Consider the following 18087-nt stretch of genomic DNA (forward strand, 5'->3'; position numbering starts at 1 on the left):
TGAAATTAAGACAGTGCTTTTGAGTAAAGCAGAAAATTGTTTATTTCCGTACTAATTTCAAAATTCAAAATATTCTTTGCAAAGCAGTCTAATGCTATTTTTACGGCATAAATAAGAGTGATTGGCATATATTTTAGAATACGCTAAAAGTTAAATAACTTAGTTAGGAAGTTTTTAAAAATCTGCAAAAGATTGAGATGATAAAATTTTAATCTTATGCATTGGAATGTTAAAGAACATGAGATAACACGGTTGATTGATCTGAAAATTAGTCAAAAACTTGGCCATATTCTTGAATAGATGCGTCCATATTTTTGAAATAAGGTACAAACAATGTTTCAGCTGTTCAAACAAATTTAATTATTTACAAAAAATTCTTTAAAAGGGTATAAGTATATCTGTGATCCAGTGGTTGAAATCCATCAAACACACAAAAAACGTCACCTTCATATCCTTTGACATCGTAGACTTCTATCCATTCATTAACTAAGACCTACTAAACAAAGCACTTGATTTCGCCTCAACCTACGACAACATCACAAACGCCAAAAGCAAACATCATTATACACGCTAAGAATTTATTTCTCATACACAACCAACAACTCTGGCAAAACCAACAACTCTACATTCGACGTCGCAATGGGCAGCTTCAACGGTGCTGAGACATACGAACTTGAAGGAAGCCACTTCCTGTCTCAACTACAACACATCACAACAGACATATGACTTTATCCAGACGACGGACTGGCCATTTCAAACACCACACCAATAGAAACAGAGAACATCAAAAAGGAGATATGCCGCATCTTCAACAACAGTGGACTACGCATAACTATCGAAGTAACAATTAAGCTTTGATGCAAGTTAATGTATTATTGACGGTCATCCTTGACCATGCCATTGAACAGTTGAGGTATTATTGACAGTACATCCTTAACCATGCCATTGAACAGTTGAGGTATTATTGACAGTACATCCTTAACCATGCCATTGAACAGTTGAGGTATTATTGACAGTACATCCTTAACCATGCCATTGAACAGTTGAGGTATTATTGACAGTACATCCTTAACCATGCCATCGAACAGTTAATGTATTATTGACGGTACATCCTTAACCATGCCATTAAACAGTTAATGTATTATTGACAGTACATCCTTAACCATGCCATTAAACAGTTAATAGATTATTGACAGTACATCCTTAGCCCTGCCATTGAACAGCTAATGTATTATTGACGGTACATCCTTAACCATGCCCTAGAATGTTAATTGGGAGTGGGTGGTGATATTCAGACATTCGGTTGCTCCTACCTGATTTCTTATTAAAGTGTGTTTTTTAATGTAAATCCTTAAGAGATGTATAATATATAAATGTAGCTTATAGTTTTTTTGTTTGTGCTTGTAAAATTTATGCGTAATTTATTATTGTTTAATTCTATTTGTAATTTTGTATAAAAATTATATTTACCTTTTGTGTCTGCACATGCGCAGATATACGTATTGTATGACGTCTGTTACCGTAAATGCTCGCTTTAGCATCGCGGCGCTTATTTAATTTTAAGATTTTGAATGCGTCGCGTATGCGAAAGTACTAGTGGTACTTATTTAATATTTTTATTGCGCCAAGAAAATAGCGAGTTGACAAAATACAAAATCTATTTTCATGATAAAATATTATGTAACTTCATGAAAATAATGTTACATACGCGCAGAACAAGGATGTTCTGAACTGTAAAGGTTAATAACTCTAAATTTCCTCCGAGCGCCGCTCTAAAGTTACTCAGATGCGGTGCGTGACCGGAAATAGCGCTAAATAACTTTTCTGGATTCTGAGGGCGGCGCTTAAACTTCTCCGTGCGTTAGTCACGAGTGACATTGCTATCGCCTTTTCCCGCCAGTTCGCTGACTTGATTATTGGCTCAATAGCGAGGATCTTTCCTGCACGTGTAAAAAGAATCGATAACAGCAGCCATGCATCCACATCAATTCACTTTACCGAGGGTACCGTCGTTGACAGTTTAGTAATTTAAGTACCATATTCGTGTTTTTTAAAAGACATATTTCTCAAATGCCTATGTTTTATAGTTAGATGATTTGTCAAACTCCAGTGCCATTTGTTTGACAGCATTACTAGCGGAACGGACGCAAAAGTTATAGACAAACTCTTTTTATTGAACTTCAATGCTAACTTTTTTTTCTTACTTAAATTTTCTGCAGTCTTTAAAATGTTGTTATCGGTTGTCAAATGTATTAGAGAAAAACAATATCTAAACTATTTTAGTCTTATTGCAGTGTTTTAATCGTATTTGTGTAGACGTTTATTAAGTGTTTTACAAATGTTTTATAATGGCAGTTAGAGGAAGTTGTTCTTTATTTAAGATTCCTTTAGCAGCTAATAACCTATAATACAACTTAAAACATCTTGTAAGTTGTTACTTCAGCTAAAAATCTGACACACATTTTAACGCAAAGTTGCGATTGAAGTAATTTCAAAGATGAAATTCGCGACTCAACGAGTTTTCTTTAACTATAAAATGCTATATAATTAATTTTACATCAACGAACATCAACGCATCATACGCAAGCGCAGATGCATGTACACAATGTGCACCTATTTTTATTATATTGAAAATGATGATTCATCATAACACAAGCTTCCTATTTTTATAAATATAAAAAATATTCAGTTTTACTAAATCATTTCCTCACATACACATGAAAGTATATTATATTTTTCTATTTAGGGTTTTGAGGGCATGAAAGCATATTTTGGCTCATATGATGGCCAGATAAGATTATTTCGACCCATGGAGAATGTGAAGAGGTTACAAAGAACAGCAGAAAGACTGTGTCTACCTGTAAGTATTAAATGTATTATGAAATGTAAAATACAAATTTCACCACTTTTGAAAACATGCCATTGTTTGAGTTTAACTTACTGATGAAAAATATACCGCGTAAAGTTGTCAATAGGGAGCTTTCGCGAAGACTGCGTGTGCGAATGACGTCATTTTGGCGCGAAAACATTGTTGTGACAAGAACTACTCTAGTCGTCATCAATCTGAGTGGATGTTTTGTGAAAAAATTGTAGTCGCGACTACGATGTTTTTAAAGCAAAGAAAGTAGATATGTTTTTCATTGTGTAGAAATTTGACAATACTATTTTCGACCTTCCAGGCTTTAGGTCAGAACCTTTTTGAACGCAGATGCACATTTAAAACGAAAATATGACATTTAAAACTTCCATGTATCTCGTACGCAAAGTGAATTGTAAACGCGTACAGTAAAATACCACAAAATACTGTAAATATATAATCCATAAAAGGTAAAATAGTCAAGATTAAGCGATATTATCGACAAATGGAGCTATTGCAGCTTCTCAAAATGTTATGTTTTTCACAGTAAAAAGCTTGCTCTGTTGGTTACAACTAAAACAACATTTTACGAAGCGACTGCGACAGCAAACCTCCTCGTGCCATTCCCTACACGGTCAGACTTCGTACTCGTAGTCGTACTCTTGCTAAATCTCGCTATTGTCTTATAGAAAGTTGTCAATGTTTTTGAAAGTAAATATACAGTACTGGGGCCGGTTGCACGAAGCCTGGATAGCGTTATACCTTGGATTGCAATTTAAACTTTTATAAAACCTTTTAAAAAGCAAAAAGTATAAGATTCCAACTGAACAATCACTGAAATAAAACATTGTTTTGAAGATTACGAAATTTCTTTGTCGTTAGAAAATATAAACACCTTTTTTACGAGTTTCAAAATTTTTGCTATCCACTTGTAAAGGGCTATCCAGGCTTTGTGCAACCGGCGCCTGAATGTTTGTTGTACGTACCTTGCACTGCATGGTGGCTGTTTTATGCAAGTATATATTTCAAAATGTCAGTTAGCGCTCCATTGATTAAACCTTAAGTTATGGGCATAGTGTTATTGTGAAGACTTCAGAACTTTGTGCTACAAAGTGTTGTCTACACTAACAGTTTTATACACACCACGCGTGTTATGCACAAGAAATCCCCCTTCTGCACTAACAGTTTTTATATACACCACGCGTGTTATGCATAAAGCTCCAACCTACCGTGACGTCATTGTTTGATTGATTTGCATTTTAGGAACCTACTGTACTATAAATGTTTAATTGATAATTCATGTTAAGAGCTTTGATGGCGAGGAATTTATCAAATGCATGGTCGAGTTGGTAAAACTCGATAAAGACTGGGCTCCAAAAGAAGAAAACTGTTCCATGTACATAAGACCAACATTTATTGGAACTGGGGTAAGTTATGTTTTTCTTGTTATATTTTGCCGTCAAAATTTATAGTAAAGAAATGGTCTAAAAATATGTACAATCTTTAAAATAACTCACGAGCGCTTGTTTTGCCCTAGTTGCACGAGAAACCACCATTTATTGTTGCACAAGACACTACTATTTATTGCTAATATAATTTGTCTCGAGACATTTTGTAAAACGCCGTCTACTTGCTTTGTAACTCGATAATGTCGGAAGGTTGCGCGTGCTTACTTTTATTAACACTCGCCGCAAAATTGCCCTTGCTGTTGTGTTTGTGTTGATGTCCGTTTTCGGAATTTGTTTTATTTTTTACTGTTGTGTTTTATTCTCTGCATGTTTCGCGCATTTATTTAGCGCAAACGAGGAGCTCTGTATCTTTCAATAACTTCCTTAGTATTTTTTAACAACGATTAATTACTTTTGAAATTATAATTTCAAATCTAAATCGGCGTTTCCACTCTTCGGAACTGGGTGCAGCAGGTAATTAGAACTCATTGCAATGTCTAACTAAACAGAAAAGCAGCTAGTTTTTCTATGTTCTGATTTTCTACTTCTGTGTTTTGTCGTCATGTTTATCGTGCGCTTAGATCTTCAATGATTGTATTTATTTCCAAATGGTGGAAAAATTAAACTTTGATTTGCAATATCGTTGTTCCCTTAACATTGTTACTAGTTCCACAACATTGTTACTAGTTCTTTTACTAGTTCCACAACATTGTTACTAGTTTCACAACATTGTTACTAGTTCCACAACATTGTTACTAGTTATTGTTACTAGACAACATTGTTTTCCACAACATTGTTACTAGTTCCACAACATTGTTACTAGTTCCACAACATTTTTATTACACAACATTGTTACTAGTTCCACAACATTGTTACTAGTTCCACAACATTGTTACTACTTTGAACAAAACATTGTTACTACTTCCACAACATTGTTACTAGTTCCACAACATTGTTACTAGTTCCACAACATTGTTACTAGTTCCACAACATTTTTACTAGTTCCACAACATTGTTACTAGTTCCACAACATTGTTACTAGTTCCACAACATTGTTACTAGTTCCACAACATTGTTACTAGTTCACATACGCGTATGATACGAGAACGATACGCGTATGATACGAGAGCGATACGCGTATGATACGAGAACGATACGCGTATGATACGAGAACGATACGCGTATGATACGAGAACGATACGCCTGTTTTGAAGGACTTCTAACAACAGTTTTTTCAATCGTAAAACATCTCGCATTTTTAAAATTTTCATTACCAGCTTTACTAGAGAACGTTAAAGATCACTTTTTCCAACAGTCTACTTTTTTTCATACACCCTGTATATTTAACATAAAATAGTTATGCTAAATTTACTTTTAAGTCAAACTTTATTTCCTAAATTTTCATTTGCTACCTATTTTTGAAAGCTTGAATACTTTTTATTTTAGCCAACACTTGGTGTTAACAAACCAAAAGAAGTTGCTATACTGCATTTTATCTCCTGTTGGTCCATATTTTAAAACAGGCTCGTTTAATCCAGTCACTTTAATGGCCGATGCGACATACGTTCGTTCTTGGCATGGTGGCTGTGGAGACTGCAAAATGGGAGGGTAAGATTCAGACAACAAGATGGGTTTGTGAAATAGAGACAGTAATATGGTATTTTAAGTCAACAGGATGAGTGGGTGAAAAGAAGGGTTTGTATGACTGCTAGTTGGATATAAATCCTCAAATCATAATGAAAGAGTCACAGCTACACAAGCACAATGTTTAAAAGTACGCTCCACTTTTGGTCTAGTCCACTGCTCATGCTCAAACGTTTCGCCGATAATATGTTACTTATTGAAGTATTTACTTTAATTGCTGCTGGTAGATCTTATTGTCATTGCCATGACTATGAGCTCGGGCAAATAGCTGAGTCGACTGCATGCACTGATGATTTCGCTATTTTTAGTTTAGCTACTTCGAATTTGCAAGTAGATCTAGTTCATTAGTATAGTTAGTCATATGGACTGTTTTCATTGCAACATATTGGCACGTGTTTTTCAATTTTGGCACGTGTCAAAATGTATCTTCAATGTCGTCACTTTAAAGTGCCTACATCACCCATTGGGAAATAATGTATTTAGATTGAGTTAACTATTTGGAGAACATTTGCAATATATTTTATATGAGGAAAGTTTAATCTTTCTTGACTGTTTGTCCTCAAAATTGGCTTTTCGTGTTTGCCGGTGAGGTGCTGTGACTGGGTCTTGTTTACCTGACGTGACGTACAATGGAGAACACGCTGCTTTTAACGCTGTAATTCAATATGAATTGTAATAAACTTGAGTTGTATTGCGTATTTTGTTATTGAATCAAGTTGTAATTGATAGTTAAGGTCCTCAAAAGAACCAGTTCACGCATAATTTCATGTAAGCTTCGGGATGAAATGCTATAAGGAAAAGTGCTACAATAATAGCGTTCGTTCAATTGTTGTACTTTTAAATTAAATAAAAATTTTCGACTGCCTTTTTTGACTCTTAAGGTTTCGTGACATACATTGACACAATGTAACCGGACAAAGGACGAAATTCTTAAAATATACCTCAGTCACTGTGTATACATCTTATTAATTTCAAGTATATTTATGCATAATAAACTTGTCAATAGAGTTGCTAATGATTAGTAATTTGTGTGTCCTCTTAAAACAAAGTCGTTTCGAATTTTCATGAAGGAGTTGTACACTTAGCTAAAATCACTAACTACTTATTCTAAGCACATATGTTCCTCTACAATTTTTTGAGTTGTACGTCGATTTACGTTTTTAACTCAATTGCCTCACAAATTTTCGTTTTTTGCCTCATTTATCGTTACCATTTCAAATGTTGTGGCGTTGGGGATGTACATGCATATAAATTTGTGTCTAAACAAGGCGTAAGAAAGTTTTAGGAAGATTGCAGAAGTATGTTTCGCAAGTCTTGTCAGTTCGATGATGAAGTGTGTGAAAAAGTAAATGGTTTGAACATCGTTACATGTTTGTAAAGTAGATCGTCCAGGTTGGTATAGTCCTGAGAAGGACTGGTTTGTTGTTGCTGACTGACGTTTCGACAACCTTAGCGGTAGTCATCTTCAGAGTCAAACCTGGACGATCTGCATTTACAAACATGAAGTGTGAACTTGTGACAAGTCTGGTGGGTTGGTGAGTTTATGAATTTAAGCGTATAAAGCCGAGTAAGGAGCAATGTTTGTATGAACGAATGTTAATCAATGTTGCTTTGTCATTCCTTGGTTTGTTGGGCTGTTGTTGCTCGAAACTATATCATAATCAATTAAATAAAAAGGTATCAAATATTTGCTTTTTATTCGTCTTAGAAATTATGCTCCGTCGTTATACGTCCAAGACAAAGCACATAAGAAAAAATGTGAGCAGGTTCTCTGGCTTTATGGTGAAGATGAACAAGTATGTTTTCTTGACCTTAATTCACATTCTTAAATTATACTTGTGTTATGTTTCGAAACGTTAAACTCGTTTTATCTTCTCTTTCGTCATCCACTTACCTCATCTTTCACTGATCTCATCTTTCATTTAACCGACCTTTTATCTCGTTCGTAATGATTGCTATGCACTGTTCGTTGTTTTGACGTGTGATTGCCTTTTGATTGATGCAGTTGTCTGATTAATACTATTTTCCTTAAACACGATGAATTTTTTTTTTACTTTTTTTTCTATAGATAACTGAAGTTGGCACCATGAATATATTTCTTTTATTGAAAATGAATGGTAAGCTTTCTTGTGACAATGAAACTTATAAACTTATGATAAGACGCAATAAAGTGATAAAAACTTAACACAGTAAGTTTTGTTGTTAAACAAAAATCGATCATTTCATTACTATTCAAGACTAACATACACTACCATGAATAAAGTCAAAGAAGCAGTAGAAATTGCCTTGGTGCAACATAACATTGCTTTTAGTGCTTTTTAAAAGCATGTTGAGTATTAGGGCAGCAGAAGTTGAACAAGGATCATGAGTCTAATTTAAACAGGCTTTATGAGTCAAAAACGTACATCTTTATTTTTATTAATTATTCTATCCCTTCTTCATATCAGAATTAAAAAAGTAAAAGTTGGGGTGAAATATCTTTAATGAACAAGTTTTACGGTGTTTATATGCACAATAGAAAATGTGACTTGACAAGATTTGAACTCGCACCTTCGGGTACTAGTCCACGCTCTTCCTGTTGAGCTACATGCCACAGGGATTGAAGAGGAGTAAAATGTCTTTTAAAGTTTATGTGGACGAGATACTTATGCCACAATAGTAGTTTCAGGAGATCAAATCACGTTTAAATCACATGTTTTCATGTGCGTATAGAGTCTGTGTCAGGATTCATATTAATGTGTTGTTTCTCTGATAGTGGCCATCTTAAAGCAGTTTTGTCATTTTAAAATATGCAAGATGTACCATAACACCTATTTAGAAGATGAACTGATCTCTCCTCCTTTGGACGGTCTAATATTACCTGGAGTGACACGAAAGTCGATGATTGAACTGGCGCACAAGTGGGTACGACAAGGATTTAAATCTTTGAAACTTGGGCAATGTTATGCGAGAATATTTTTATCACTGTTTCCATTTTCGCATTACCCTTCTTTTCTGTTGAAGGAGGAAAAATTTATAACTAAGGGGAACGATTTTTGCTTTACCAAAATGTCAAATTTAAATCACGTGATAGACAACATTTTCTTGTGTTCGTGAGTTTGTAGTGAAGGAATGCAATGCAAATGTTAAATTTTAGGTGAATTTAAAGTATCGGAAAGGCTATTTACGATGAAAGAATTGAAGAAATGTCTCAAGGAGAATAGAGTAGGAAATTATTGCAAATTTTTTCTTTTTATGGTTTTACTGTTTTCACTTAAGTTTTAAAATTGTTCTTTGAGAAATGGTCTTAATTTCCCACTAATGTATTTGTTTTTCATTTGCATTTTCTCTCTTTAGTTCTTAACATCTTTTATGTTTCTTGCAAATCGAGATAACTTTGCAGAGATTCTTGATAACTCTAGCAAATACTGGCCCCAATTTGAATACATAAGGGTCTCATCTTCTCCTGCTACGCCATGGGTCATAACATTCCTGCATTGCTGTAACTTAGTTTTTCCACTTTATGATTTGTGTATGATGACTTTTAAAATATTTTCTGCTCCAAGTGCTTTCCTTGAATTTAGAATGTTGCATAGAAAAATGTAAAATTTAAGTATTTAAATATGTTGATGCGTTGATTGTATGACGGAATGAAATTTTTGTTTGTTAAATTTATCCAATGGCACACTTTATTTTTAGGTGAAAGAAATATTTGGCGCTGGTACGGCTTGCGTCGTATGTCCTGTCAAAGATATACTTTATAAAGATGAGGTATAGTTACTGTTGGAACTGTTTACATACCTTCAAAACTGAATCTGTGTCTTTCAGTTGTGAATCCTGTCAGTGGCGGCGGAATATTGATAATTGCTATATTCATATATTCATATGTTATAATCCGTAAACACATATGATTTCAATAGAAACTAGTAAAGTAAAACATGCATATGAATAGTACCCAAACTATCAATATTCCGCCGCCCTTAAATCCCGGATTAATAAAAATAAGTTGAAGTTGTTCAATTTTTAATTCAAAGTACCAACCACTCTATGGGCTGTAAGTTTTTTAAGAGAAAAATGCAACCAATGCGCTTGCCTCTGATGTACTTGGAAATGTAACAGTACCCAGGCGCGATGCCCACACACGCCATATAACATGTTTAATTTCGAAAAATTGCACTTTCAAATCAGTCACTCGAAGTATTAAAAGAGCGTCAATTTGTTGAAAGCACCAAAGCACTTTGGTACTATAGGCTGGAAATGCTCTATGTGCAAAATGTGCTGCGGTTCTTTCTTTGATGTACCCCATATTCGCCATTGTTTTGTAAACGACAACTAAACGTAAAAATAAAACGACAACATCATCACAGCCATCTTGTCTTCATTTACGTAAACATTATATATTATATTTCATAAACTGATATCTGCATTGAATCTACTTTCTCGAATATATACGACTTATGATATTTTAATATAAACGGTAGAAGTGGTGCTAATAGTCCACAAACAGTAAACGGATATTGTCTGTCCCATTCAGTGTTTATGATTCAAATTAAAACAGCAAGGCAGCAGTTGTTCAAAATTGCGCCATTTTCAAATACTTAATCGATTAAACATTAAACAATTTATTCGACGTTCATTTGGGCTAAACGCTACCCTCTACCTAATTTTTTTCTGATATTTTACACATCTCTTTGACATATGTGTTTCTTAGATGCTTCATATACCAACAATGGAAAATGGTCCAAAGATCGCCAGACGGTTTTACAAGGAACTTACTGATATTCAGGTAGGTGCTGCATGAATAATGTATTCATTCAACCCATATTTCGATCCTAATTTCTATGCTGTAAAATGCATACTCCATACTGTCCATTAATGAATCAATTTTTACATTTTTTTCAATCATGACTTGAAGACTAAAATGAGTTTACTGTTTATAAGTTGTTTTTTATTTCTTTCAGTATGGAAAAGTTTCCAGTCCATGGGCAAATGTTGTAAATGATTCATCTGATGAAACGAAAATTTACAAGCTATGAGTCTAAATTAGTTGTTGTTTCTAGTTCATAGAAACCTTTTTCGTCATATGGACACTAAGAAGCTAAATATAACCATTTGTAGAAAACCTCAATAATAAATATTTGATTGACAGAAAGAATTTATGCTCGTTACCTTTATTTGCTGAAATAAATTTTTCCTAAAATAATTATGCTAGTTGTAGCAAAGTCGGCTCGTGTTTTATTTTCCTATACAATGCAACTATTGCTTTCTTCATGTACAAATATTTTTGTATATGAAAAAAGACTTTGTCGTGGTGACAAACTTAAAGATGGATTTCAAAATAGCAAATATCATGGTGAATGGTGATAATAACAATATAATTGTTCTTAAAGAACTGTTTTAACCAGAACACTAACCCAAAATTCAAAGGAACCGTTATTTACAGCTAGGAAGAGACACTATGCATTTCGGCAGACTATCGTCAGGTGTCAACGTTTGCTAAATGAGAACCTCCAAATCATGCTATATTTATAATGTTACAAAAGGTCAATGTCATCCCTACTTTTAGAGATGACACTTAAAACAGAGACAGATTAAACACGTAATCCTTTTGTCGGCAAAGGACAGGATTAGTCAATTTAATTAATACCGACTCCATGACAAGTAGCTGGAATAACGAGCGACATTTTAATAATTTTAAAGTTTTCATCAGAATAAGCATTACAGCGAGTGTTGCTTAAAGATGTTTTCAATCGCTGAATCATATAGAAAACAACAAAATACGAACTACAAACTATACAAACTTGTATAGAACTATGCATTTATTTTAAGTAAATTTTACCTCAGTATTACTTCCCAAAGTTGATATAGGTCGCAGCTAAAATTATTCATAAATTTTTACCTGTAACAGGTTTAATGGAATAGCCAAATATCTTTGTAGCTGACTAAAGTTTTAAAAGCAACATGCGCTAGACTTATACAAAATTAAATAAATTTGTGATAATTTCGTTTCATTAGCTTTTGACGATATTTTCGCAATTAAGTTTTTGATGCTTTTAATAATCGATATCACTTGACTCCGCCAATTCGTAAACAGCCAGTTGTTATCAGTACTTAATTGCTTGTTTTAAACAAGCAATCTTATCTTAGGCTATGTCTCAGTGAATATTGTTCAGTATAATTTCGAACGGTTAATCACAAGTTAAGTTTAACAGTCCTGCGTTAAATAAAGTTTTTAAGAGCATATCTTTTAATTTTTAATGTGGAACCTATCATGCTAGAATAAACAATGTATTTAACGTAAGAAAATTATAATTTTAACTTAAGTTATTCTAAGAAAGCACTTTAAGGAACAAGCGTAATAAATAAATAATGATTTTGAAGACGAGTCAACGTTCCGCAAGATGATGTGTATAAAGAAATGCTTAAAAATTTTCGTAACAATTTTTTGGTGGTTTGAATTTTTTGTCAGATCGAATGCTTCTATTTTTGTCTTTAAGTGGCTCAAATAAAATGAACCTAAGTGCCTTTCTAGCTTAATTTATGTATTAAAAAGTGACATACGCAATAAGTTAGCTACTTAAGAGAAACAGAGGTGTTAGATTTAGACATAATTTATTAAATTTACTATAACTTTGTTATCTCATTAGATATTGGCGTCAATTTAGTAATGAGAGTTATTTCACTTAAATATGTAATATAATTCGACGCCTTCTTTACATAAACAACGTGTTGTTATGACAATTTATATTTAGTAGTTATGATGTCCATTGGATAAGAAATGTTTTTATTTCGCAACGTTAAATGCAAACAAAAATTGTTTCCTCCCTTTGATTCATTTGTTAAAATCCACTTATCAGCAAAAACTTATTTCTAAAATATTAGAACAAGGTGTAATGTTTAATGTATCCGTGAAGAAAACGTTTTAATTTGTTCAAATCATCTTTTTGCTATGTCGGTTGTAAGTTGCCTTTAAATGGAACTGCTAGATTCCGATTCTAGCAGAATTATAATATCATCGAAGATATTTGGTACCTATATCTTCTATTGACAAGTGACATGCATGACGTCACAAAAGTAAGTTAATCAAGACTTTTCGAAACGACAGGCAACGTCCATTATCAGAAGCAATTTTGCCAACTTTGAACGGCGAAAAATATGGAACAAATGAATCAACATAAAAAAATTCCACTGATAGGTTAAAAATATTTTCTAAATTCAACATCACAAATAAAATGTTTTGCCGTTCAATTCTCTGTCACATATTTGATCACTGTGTAAACATGTTTCTTGACAAAGTCTTTCAACCCAAATCACCTGTTCTTAATGTACTCAAGCAAATAAAGTATTTTGGCCTTCCATTTACTGGCTTACACTCATCCCAAATCCTCACAAAATCCACCCCTTGGTAGTGCCCTTTTCCCACACTGTGAAATACGATCCTTCTTTCGATCAACCAAACGCCTCTTCAGCCTGTTTCCGTTCAAGAACAAGGTGCCCAAAACTCTAAAATCAAATGTTGGCTATTCTTTCAAGTGTCGATGATGCTCCGCATCGTACTTGGACACTCAAATTTCAGAGCATTCACTTAAGCTGTGTTTTTGACTGCAATGTTTATGTAACATGTTTTTCAAAACTGTATAAGTGCTCTTGACGATTTTATTTCTTTTGAATATTTTCGTCAAATCATGTGCTTCAATTTTGCTTCGATTCTTCACACAAAGGTAAGACACGTTATGTAGAAAATACTATCTATAAATAGGGTTTGTCGTAAAATATTAAAAGTTTGCATTTAGCTAGAATCAATTGTTTTTTATCAAAACTATCTTTGAAATATTATTGTACATTTGTAGATCAGAGAGGAGCAATATATACAAAAAATTGATGTGAAAAATGAGATAGAATGCATCGTTTCCTGCGTTAAGGAACCATGTTGTCGATCTATAAACCACAGGAGAAGGTTAAGTCAGGGACGTTGGAGTCTTTGTGAAATGTTACATAGTGTTCTCAACAACAGCAATGAAAATTTAAAACATAATCGATTTTATGATTACATTTTTCTCAATTCCCTTTCAAGGTAAAAATAAGTTTTAAGTTAATACAAGAATAATTGTTTTGATAAAACTGATTTTTAGTTATATCAAATACGTATTTTTATAGTAAAGTAAACGATGTTTGTTATTTAAACACAAATTCCTCTTCATTTCAATTGTTAATTTCGTTTGTTTAGAGTACAACAAAACATGCGAACTCCAATCGTGTAAGTTTAGATGGTTTTTTTATAGCTACTCAATGGTTTTTTTCATATTTATATAAATATAAAAAATTTCAATTCATTCTTAGCTTTTAACAAAATTTATGATTTGCTCTTTCCCAACGCACATGCTGAGAACATGATTCTAATGGATAATATGATGCCTAATATGTCAGAGATAACGTTGATGTTTTGGATAAAATGAACTCGAGTCAACGAATGGCCCTGTTTTCTTACGCTATAGAGATAGTCCTGATGAATTTTTGTTGGCTTTGAAAAAATTGGCTTATTATCAGAATGCAGTCCAAGGATATTTTGTAAAGAGTTGTAACAATTTACTTTTTGAAAGAATGTTATATGCCGGTGTTTGAATTGATAGATACTTTTGCTGACAATTTACAATTGTTCATGAACCTGAAACATTCAGGTGATTTCGAACCCATGACCTCTGCAGAGCACTGCACCGGCACCCCAGAGGTCATGGTTTCGAATGTGAATTTTCAGGTTCATGCAATTGTTTAAATTGTCCAGCAAAAAAGATCATATCTTCATTAATTACTTTTTCTTAGTGGATCCAAAATCTGCTTGAGTTGCGTTAGTAAAACTAACTGGGAATAACATATTTCAGGACAACCAAACACAATTACACCGTTATTACGAAAGACCTTACTTATTTATTTGCATCATTTATCAATCAACATGCCAAAGCATGTTGAATTGCAAAAAAACATTCATTTTATAATAATAGACATTAGTGCTTAAACAACCAGGACATTTTGGTGGTATAATTATCAAATAGTTTACATATGAGAATTTCGATTTTCATAATTTTGGTTATTAAATTCTCTCTTTTTTTATTCTTTAACAAAATATTTTAGAAAAGTTGGTCTGCTAACGTTTCTTGTGGTCAACATTGATAAATTATAACAACAAAATTAAGATAGAAAATTGTTTTCTTGTAAACCAATGCAAAAGCTCAAAAGATGGTGTGTACTTGATAAAGACGGACACTTCAACAGCAAATCAAAAAGATATTGGGTTGTTCTGGAACTGGACGCTAGTGATGAAAATTGATGGGAATCAGGTATGATATAAACCTAGCCACGTTGCACTCATTAGCGTCATTTTTAAAGACGTTTAAATTTTATATTTAGATTTGATGTTTTTATAAGAACACAAGTTTCTACTTAAACTAGGTTTCAACTAAATTACAACAATCTGTATTGACGTTTTGTGTATATCATTACGACTTATGCTCGTGACTTAATGGAAGCTTCATTCGAAGATTGAAAATAACAATTGCAATAAGATTATAATTGTGTTTTATAGCAAAATATCGCATTGCTCACTGCTCACTGTAGATTTTCCAATGCAAAATGCCAATGATTGACTTTTTTAAGAATCTAAAATTCTCAGTTCTTTATTTTTGAAAAACTGATTTAAATGAATTTAACTTTAAGCGTTTAAAACATTTCCCAGGTCAGATGATACCTTGGGAAAATTTATCATTTGACAAATTTTGTGTTCGATATTTTATCGCAACTTTCTTTCACATCATGACACAACAAAGTCAAAAACCTTTTTTTATAAACGAGTTGAGGAGAATTAAAGCAGCATTTATTCATATTAAAAGGAAAGTGAGTTCAAACTTAAGTAATATGTTGTACTAATTTTTTTTTTATGTCCAAGTTCAAGCCAAAACTCATGTCTAGAATGAACGAGAGGTGGTTACAAAAGTTTCTCATAATTTCGAACATATTTTGTTTTTTTACTCTTTAAATGAATAGAACATATTATTCAGAAAAGTTTATCTGTTTTTGAAGATTGAATCACTAAAATCTAGGACCGTTAGAGACTGGGCTAGGGTATTTATCACATCGGCAAGCACGTAAAGATGCATGTAGTTATGTGTGATTGACTAGTAGAACTGTTAAAACTTTAGGTTTATTTTTTTTGAATTTTTGTAAAATTACTTCATTTTACGTTCTCGATATAAACTTAAAATTCCAATGAGTTAAGAGTTTAGTGTGGAAGGAAAGGTAGTAAATGTCATTATCACCACAATGTGATTTCCGCCTGTGTGTTAACATTGAAACAGTTTCAGAAGGTCGATTTGTCGTTGTATGGCATAGGTTACAATACCTTAGATCAGTTCATGTCTAACTAACTCATTTTTTCGGAGACAGGAATTACTATTGTACTTAAAATAAATGTTAGAAATGTTTAACTTTGAACAGAATTTTTAATTCATTGTGTAATTTTTACAAGTTTTGTTTAGAAAACCTTCGAATTTGACTCATCGTTTTGGACAAATAAAAGTAGTTACAATATTGAAAATGGTAAAACAGGAATGGATGATTTGGAAACAAAACTTCCTACCTACTGGAGCACAAAAATAAACAAGATATGTTACCATAATTTCTAATTAGCAGCAATTTTAAAAAACACTTGAGAAAAACAACGATTTTTTTGAGAGCAAACATGTTTCGACATTATCAGAATGCCATCTTCAGTGCAGAATGGTTAGTGTTAGGTAATATGATACGTAATATGATATAAATACATTAATTACAATGAATAGGATTATGATTCAGTTACTAAATATAAAATATTTACAAAAAAGGAAAAGAAAAATAAGTATTAAGAACTTAGAACAAAAAATATTATTATAAACACTATATTTACTTTATAATAATATTTTTTGTTATAAGTTCTTAATACTTATTTTTCTTTTCCTTTTTTGTAAATATTTTATATTTAGTAACTGAATCATAATCCTATTCATTGTAATTAATGTATTTATATCATATTACGTATCATATTACCTAACACTAACCATTCTGCACTGAAGATGGCATTCTTATAATGTCGAAACATGTTTGCTCTCAAAAAAATCGTCGTTTTTCTCAAGTGTTTTTTAAACAAGATATGTGTTGGAATGAAATTCGATGGTAAGACAAATTTTATCAGCTTCAATTTTCAGGCTAAATCGTTGTACGATACCATTGCCGATGGAAAATACCGCCAAACCAATGTGAGCCGAAACAAATGGATGTCATTGATTAATGACAGTGTTCTTCAACTAAACTGCAATAAAGAAGGTTTCAACGCAAAGGATGAAAACGAGTTACACGCTCGTGTAAGGCTTGGTATCATAGGAAATGATAAAAATAATTGTTATTCATCCGATTCTTTCATTGGTTTTGGTGGTCCATACAACGGTATTTACTGCGCGCGAAAACCTCAAATCAACAGCTGCGGGAACTCAGCTTATTGCACAGGAAAGCCGATAATAGAGCTTAAATCAATGGGATATATTTTCATTTCTTAATTACAATAGTGGTAATAGGAACCACATGTGTTCTTGGTTCAGGCTATACATATTTGTAATTCGATTTATGTAGAACTAGCTGTAGATGTACTTACTTTTTTAAGTAAGCTTTGCGAACTATATTCAACCATGTTTGTTTGAGTATTGTTTAGCAGACTTCTTGAAAATGTCTTAGAAAATTACTTTTTCAAAGGTTTCATTTGATTATTCTATAATGAGCATAAAATATACGTATTAAACACATCAAAATTCACACTGCTTGATGAAAATCCTACGCTATCCCGAGAAGCTAAACTACAACGACTCCTCAGAAAATTAAAAAGGAAGGGCTCAATTGACAACCAAGTATACAATGATATTTTCCCAAAAGGCTCTCAACCATTACGTTTTTATGGCTTACCCAAATTACACAATAAAACGTGAAACAGGACAACCGCCTCCATTACGTCAATGATCCTTTGAAGCGACCTTCTCAGATCTTTCATTAGCAAAAGCAAAGTCAAGTTCCTCACTTTAAGGTCAGTTTAGCTTCAGCTAATAATCGCTATTGAATATTATGGTAATTTGTCTCAGAAGT

At 32.8% G+C, this 18087-nt stretch overlaps 2 protein-coding genes across 2 annotated transcripts; both read left to right on the forward strand.

The window, feature by feature from the left end:
• Positions 1 to 1786: 1786 nt before the first annotated feature.
• On the forward strand, positions 1787 to 11131 carry LOC124457164 (branched-chain-amino-acid aminotransferase, cytosolic-like). Its single transcript, XM_047007448.1, is given in 12 exon segments — positions 1787 to 1791; positions 2725 to 2860; positions 4165 to 4284; positions 5752 to 5771; positions 5773 to 5913; positions 7658 to 7745; positions 8018 to 8066; positions 8768 to 8853; positions 9085 to 9153; positions 9628 to 9699; positions 10640 to 10714; positions 10890 to 11131. Coding segments are annotated over 12 exon segments (936 nt in total). The 3' UTR covers positions 10965 to 11131.
• Positions 11132 to 15242: 4111 nt separating this feature from the next.
• Positions 15243 to 17763, forward strand: LOC124457165 (uncharacterized skeletal organic matrix protein 5-like). The gene is made up of 3 exons (XM_047007449.1): positions 15243 to 15263; positions 16458 to 16577; positions 17091 to 17763. Exons 1-3 carry the CDS (start codon positions 15243 to 15245, stop codon positions 17508 to 17510), a joined length of 561 nt encoding a protein of 186 aa, XP_046863405.1. The 3' UTR covers positions 17511 to 17763.
• The last annotated feature ends 324 nt before the right edge of the window (positions 17764 to 18087 follow it).

This window comes from Xenia sp. Carnegie-2017, unplaced genomic scaffold, assembly GCF_021976095.1.
Source record: "Xenia sp. Carnegie-2017 unplaced genomic scaffold, XeniaSp_v1 HiC_scaffold_6, whole genome shotgun sequence".
In the NCBI taxonomy this organism is placed as follows: domain Eukaryota; kingdom Metazoa; phylum Cnidaria; class Anthozoa; order Malacalcyonacea; family Xeniidae; genus Xenia; species Xenia sp. Carnegie-2017.

Excerpts from the sequence above, each read along its gene's own strand:
- LOC124457165 (XM_047007449.1), top strand. The coding sequence starts at position 15,243 with ATGAAAATTGATGGGAATCAG. Across the intron at positions 15,264-16,457 it reads TGAAAATTGATGGGAATCAG|AAAACCTTCGAATTTGACTC; the intron begins GTATGATATAAA and ends AGTTTTGTTTAG. Across the intron at positions 16,578-17,090 it reads CCTACTGGAGCACAAAAATA|TGTTTTTTAAACAAGATATG; the intron begins AACAAGATATGT and ends GTTTTTCTCAAG.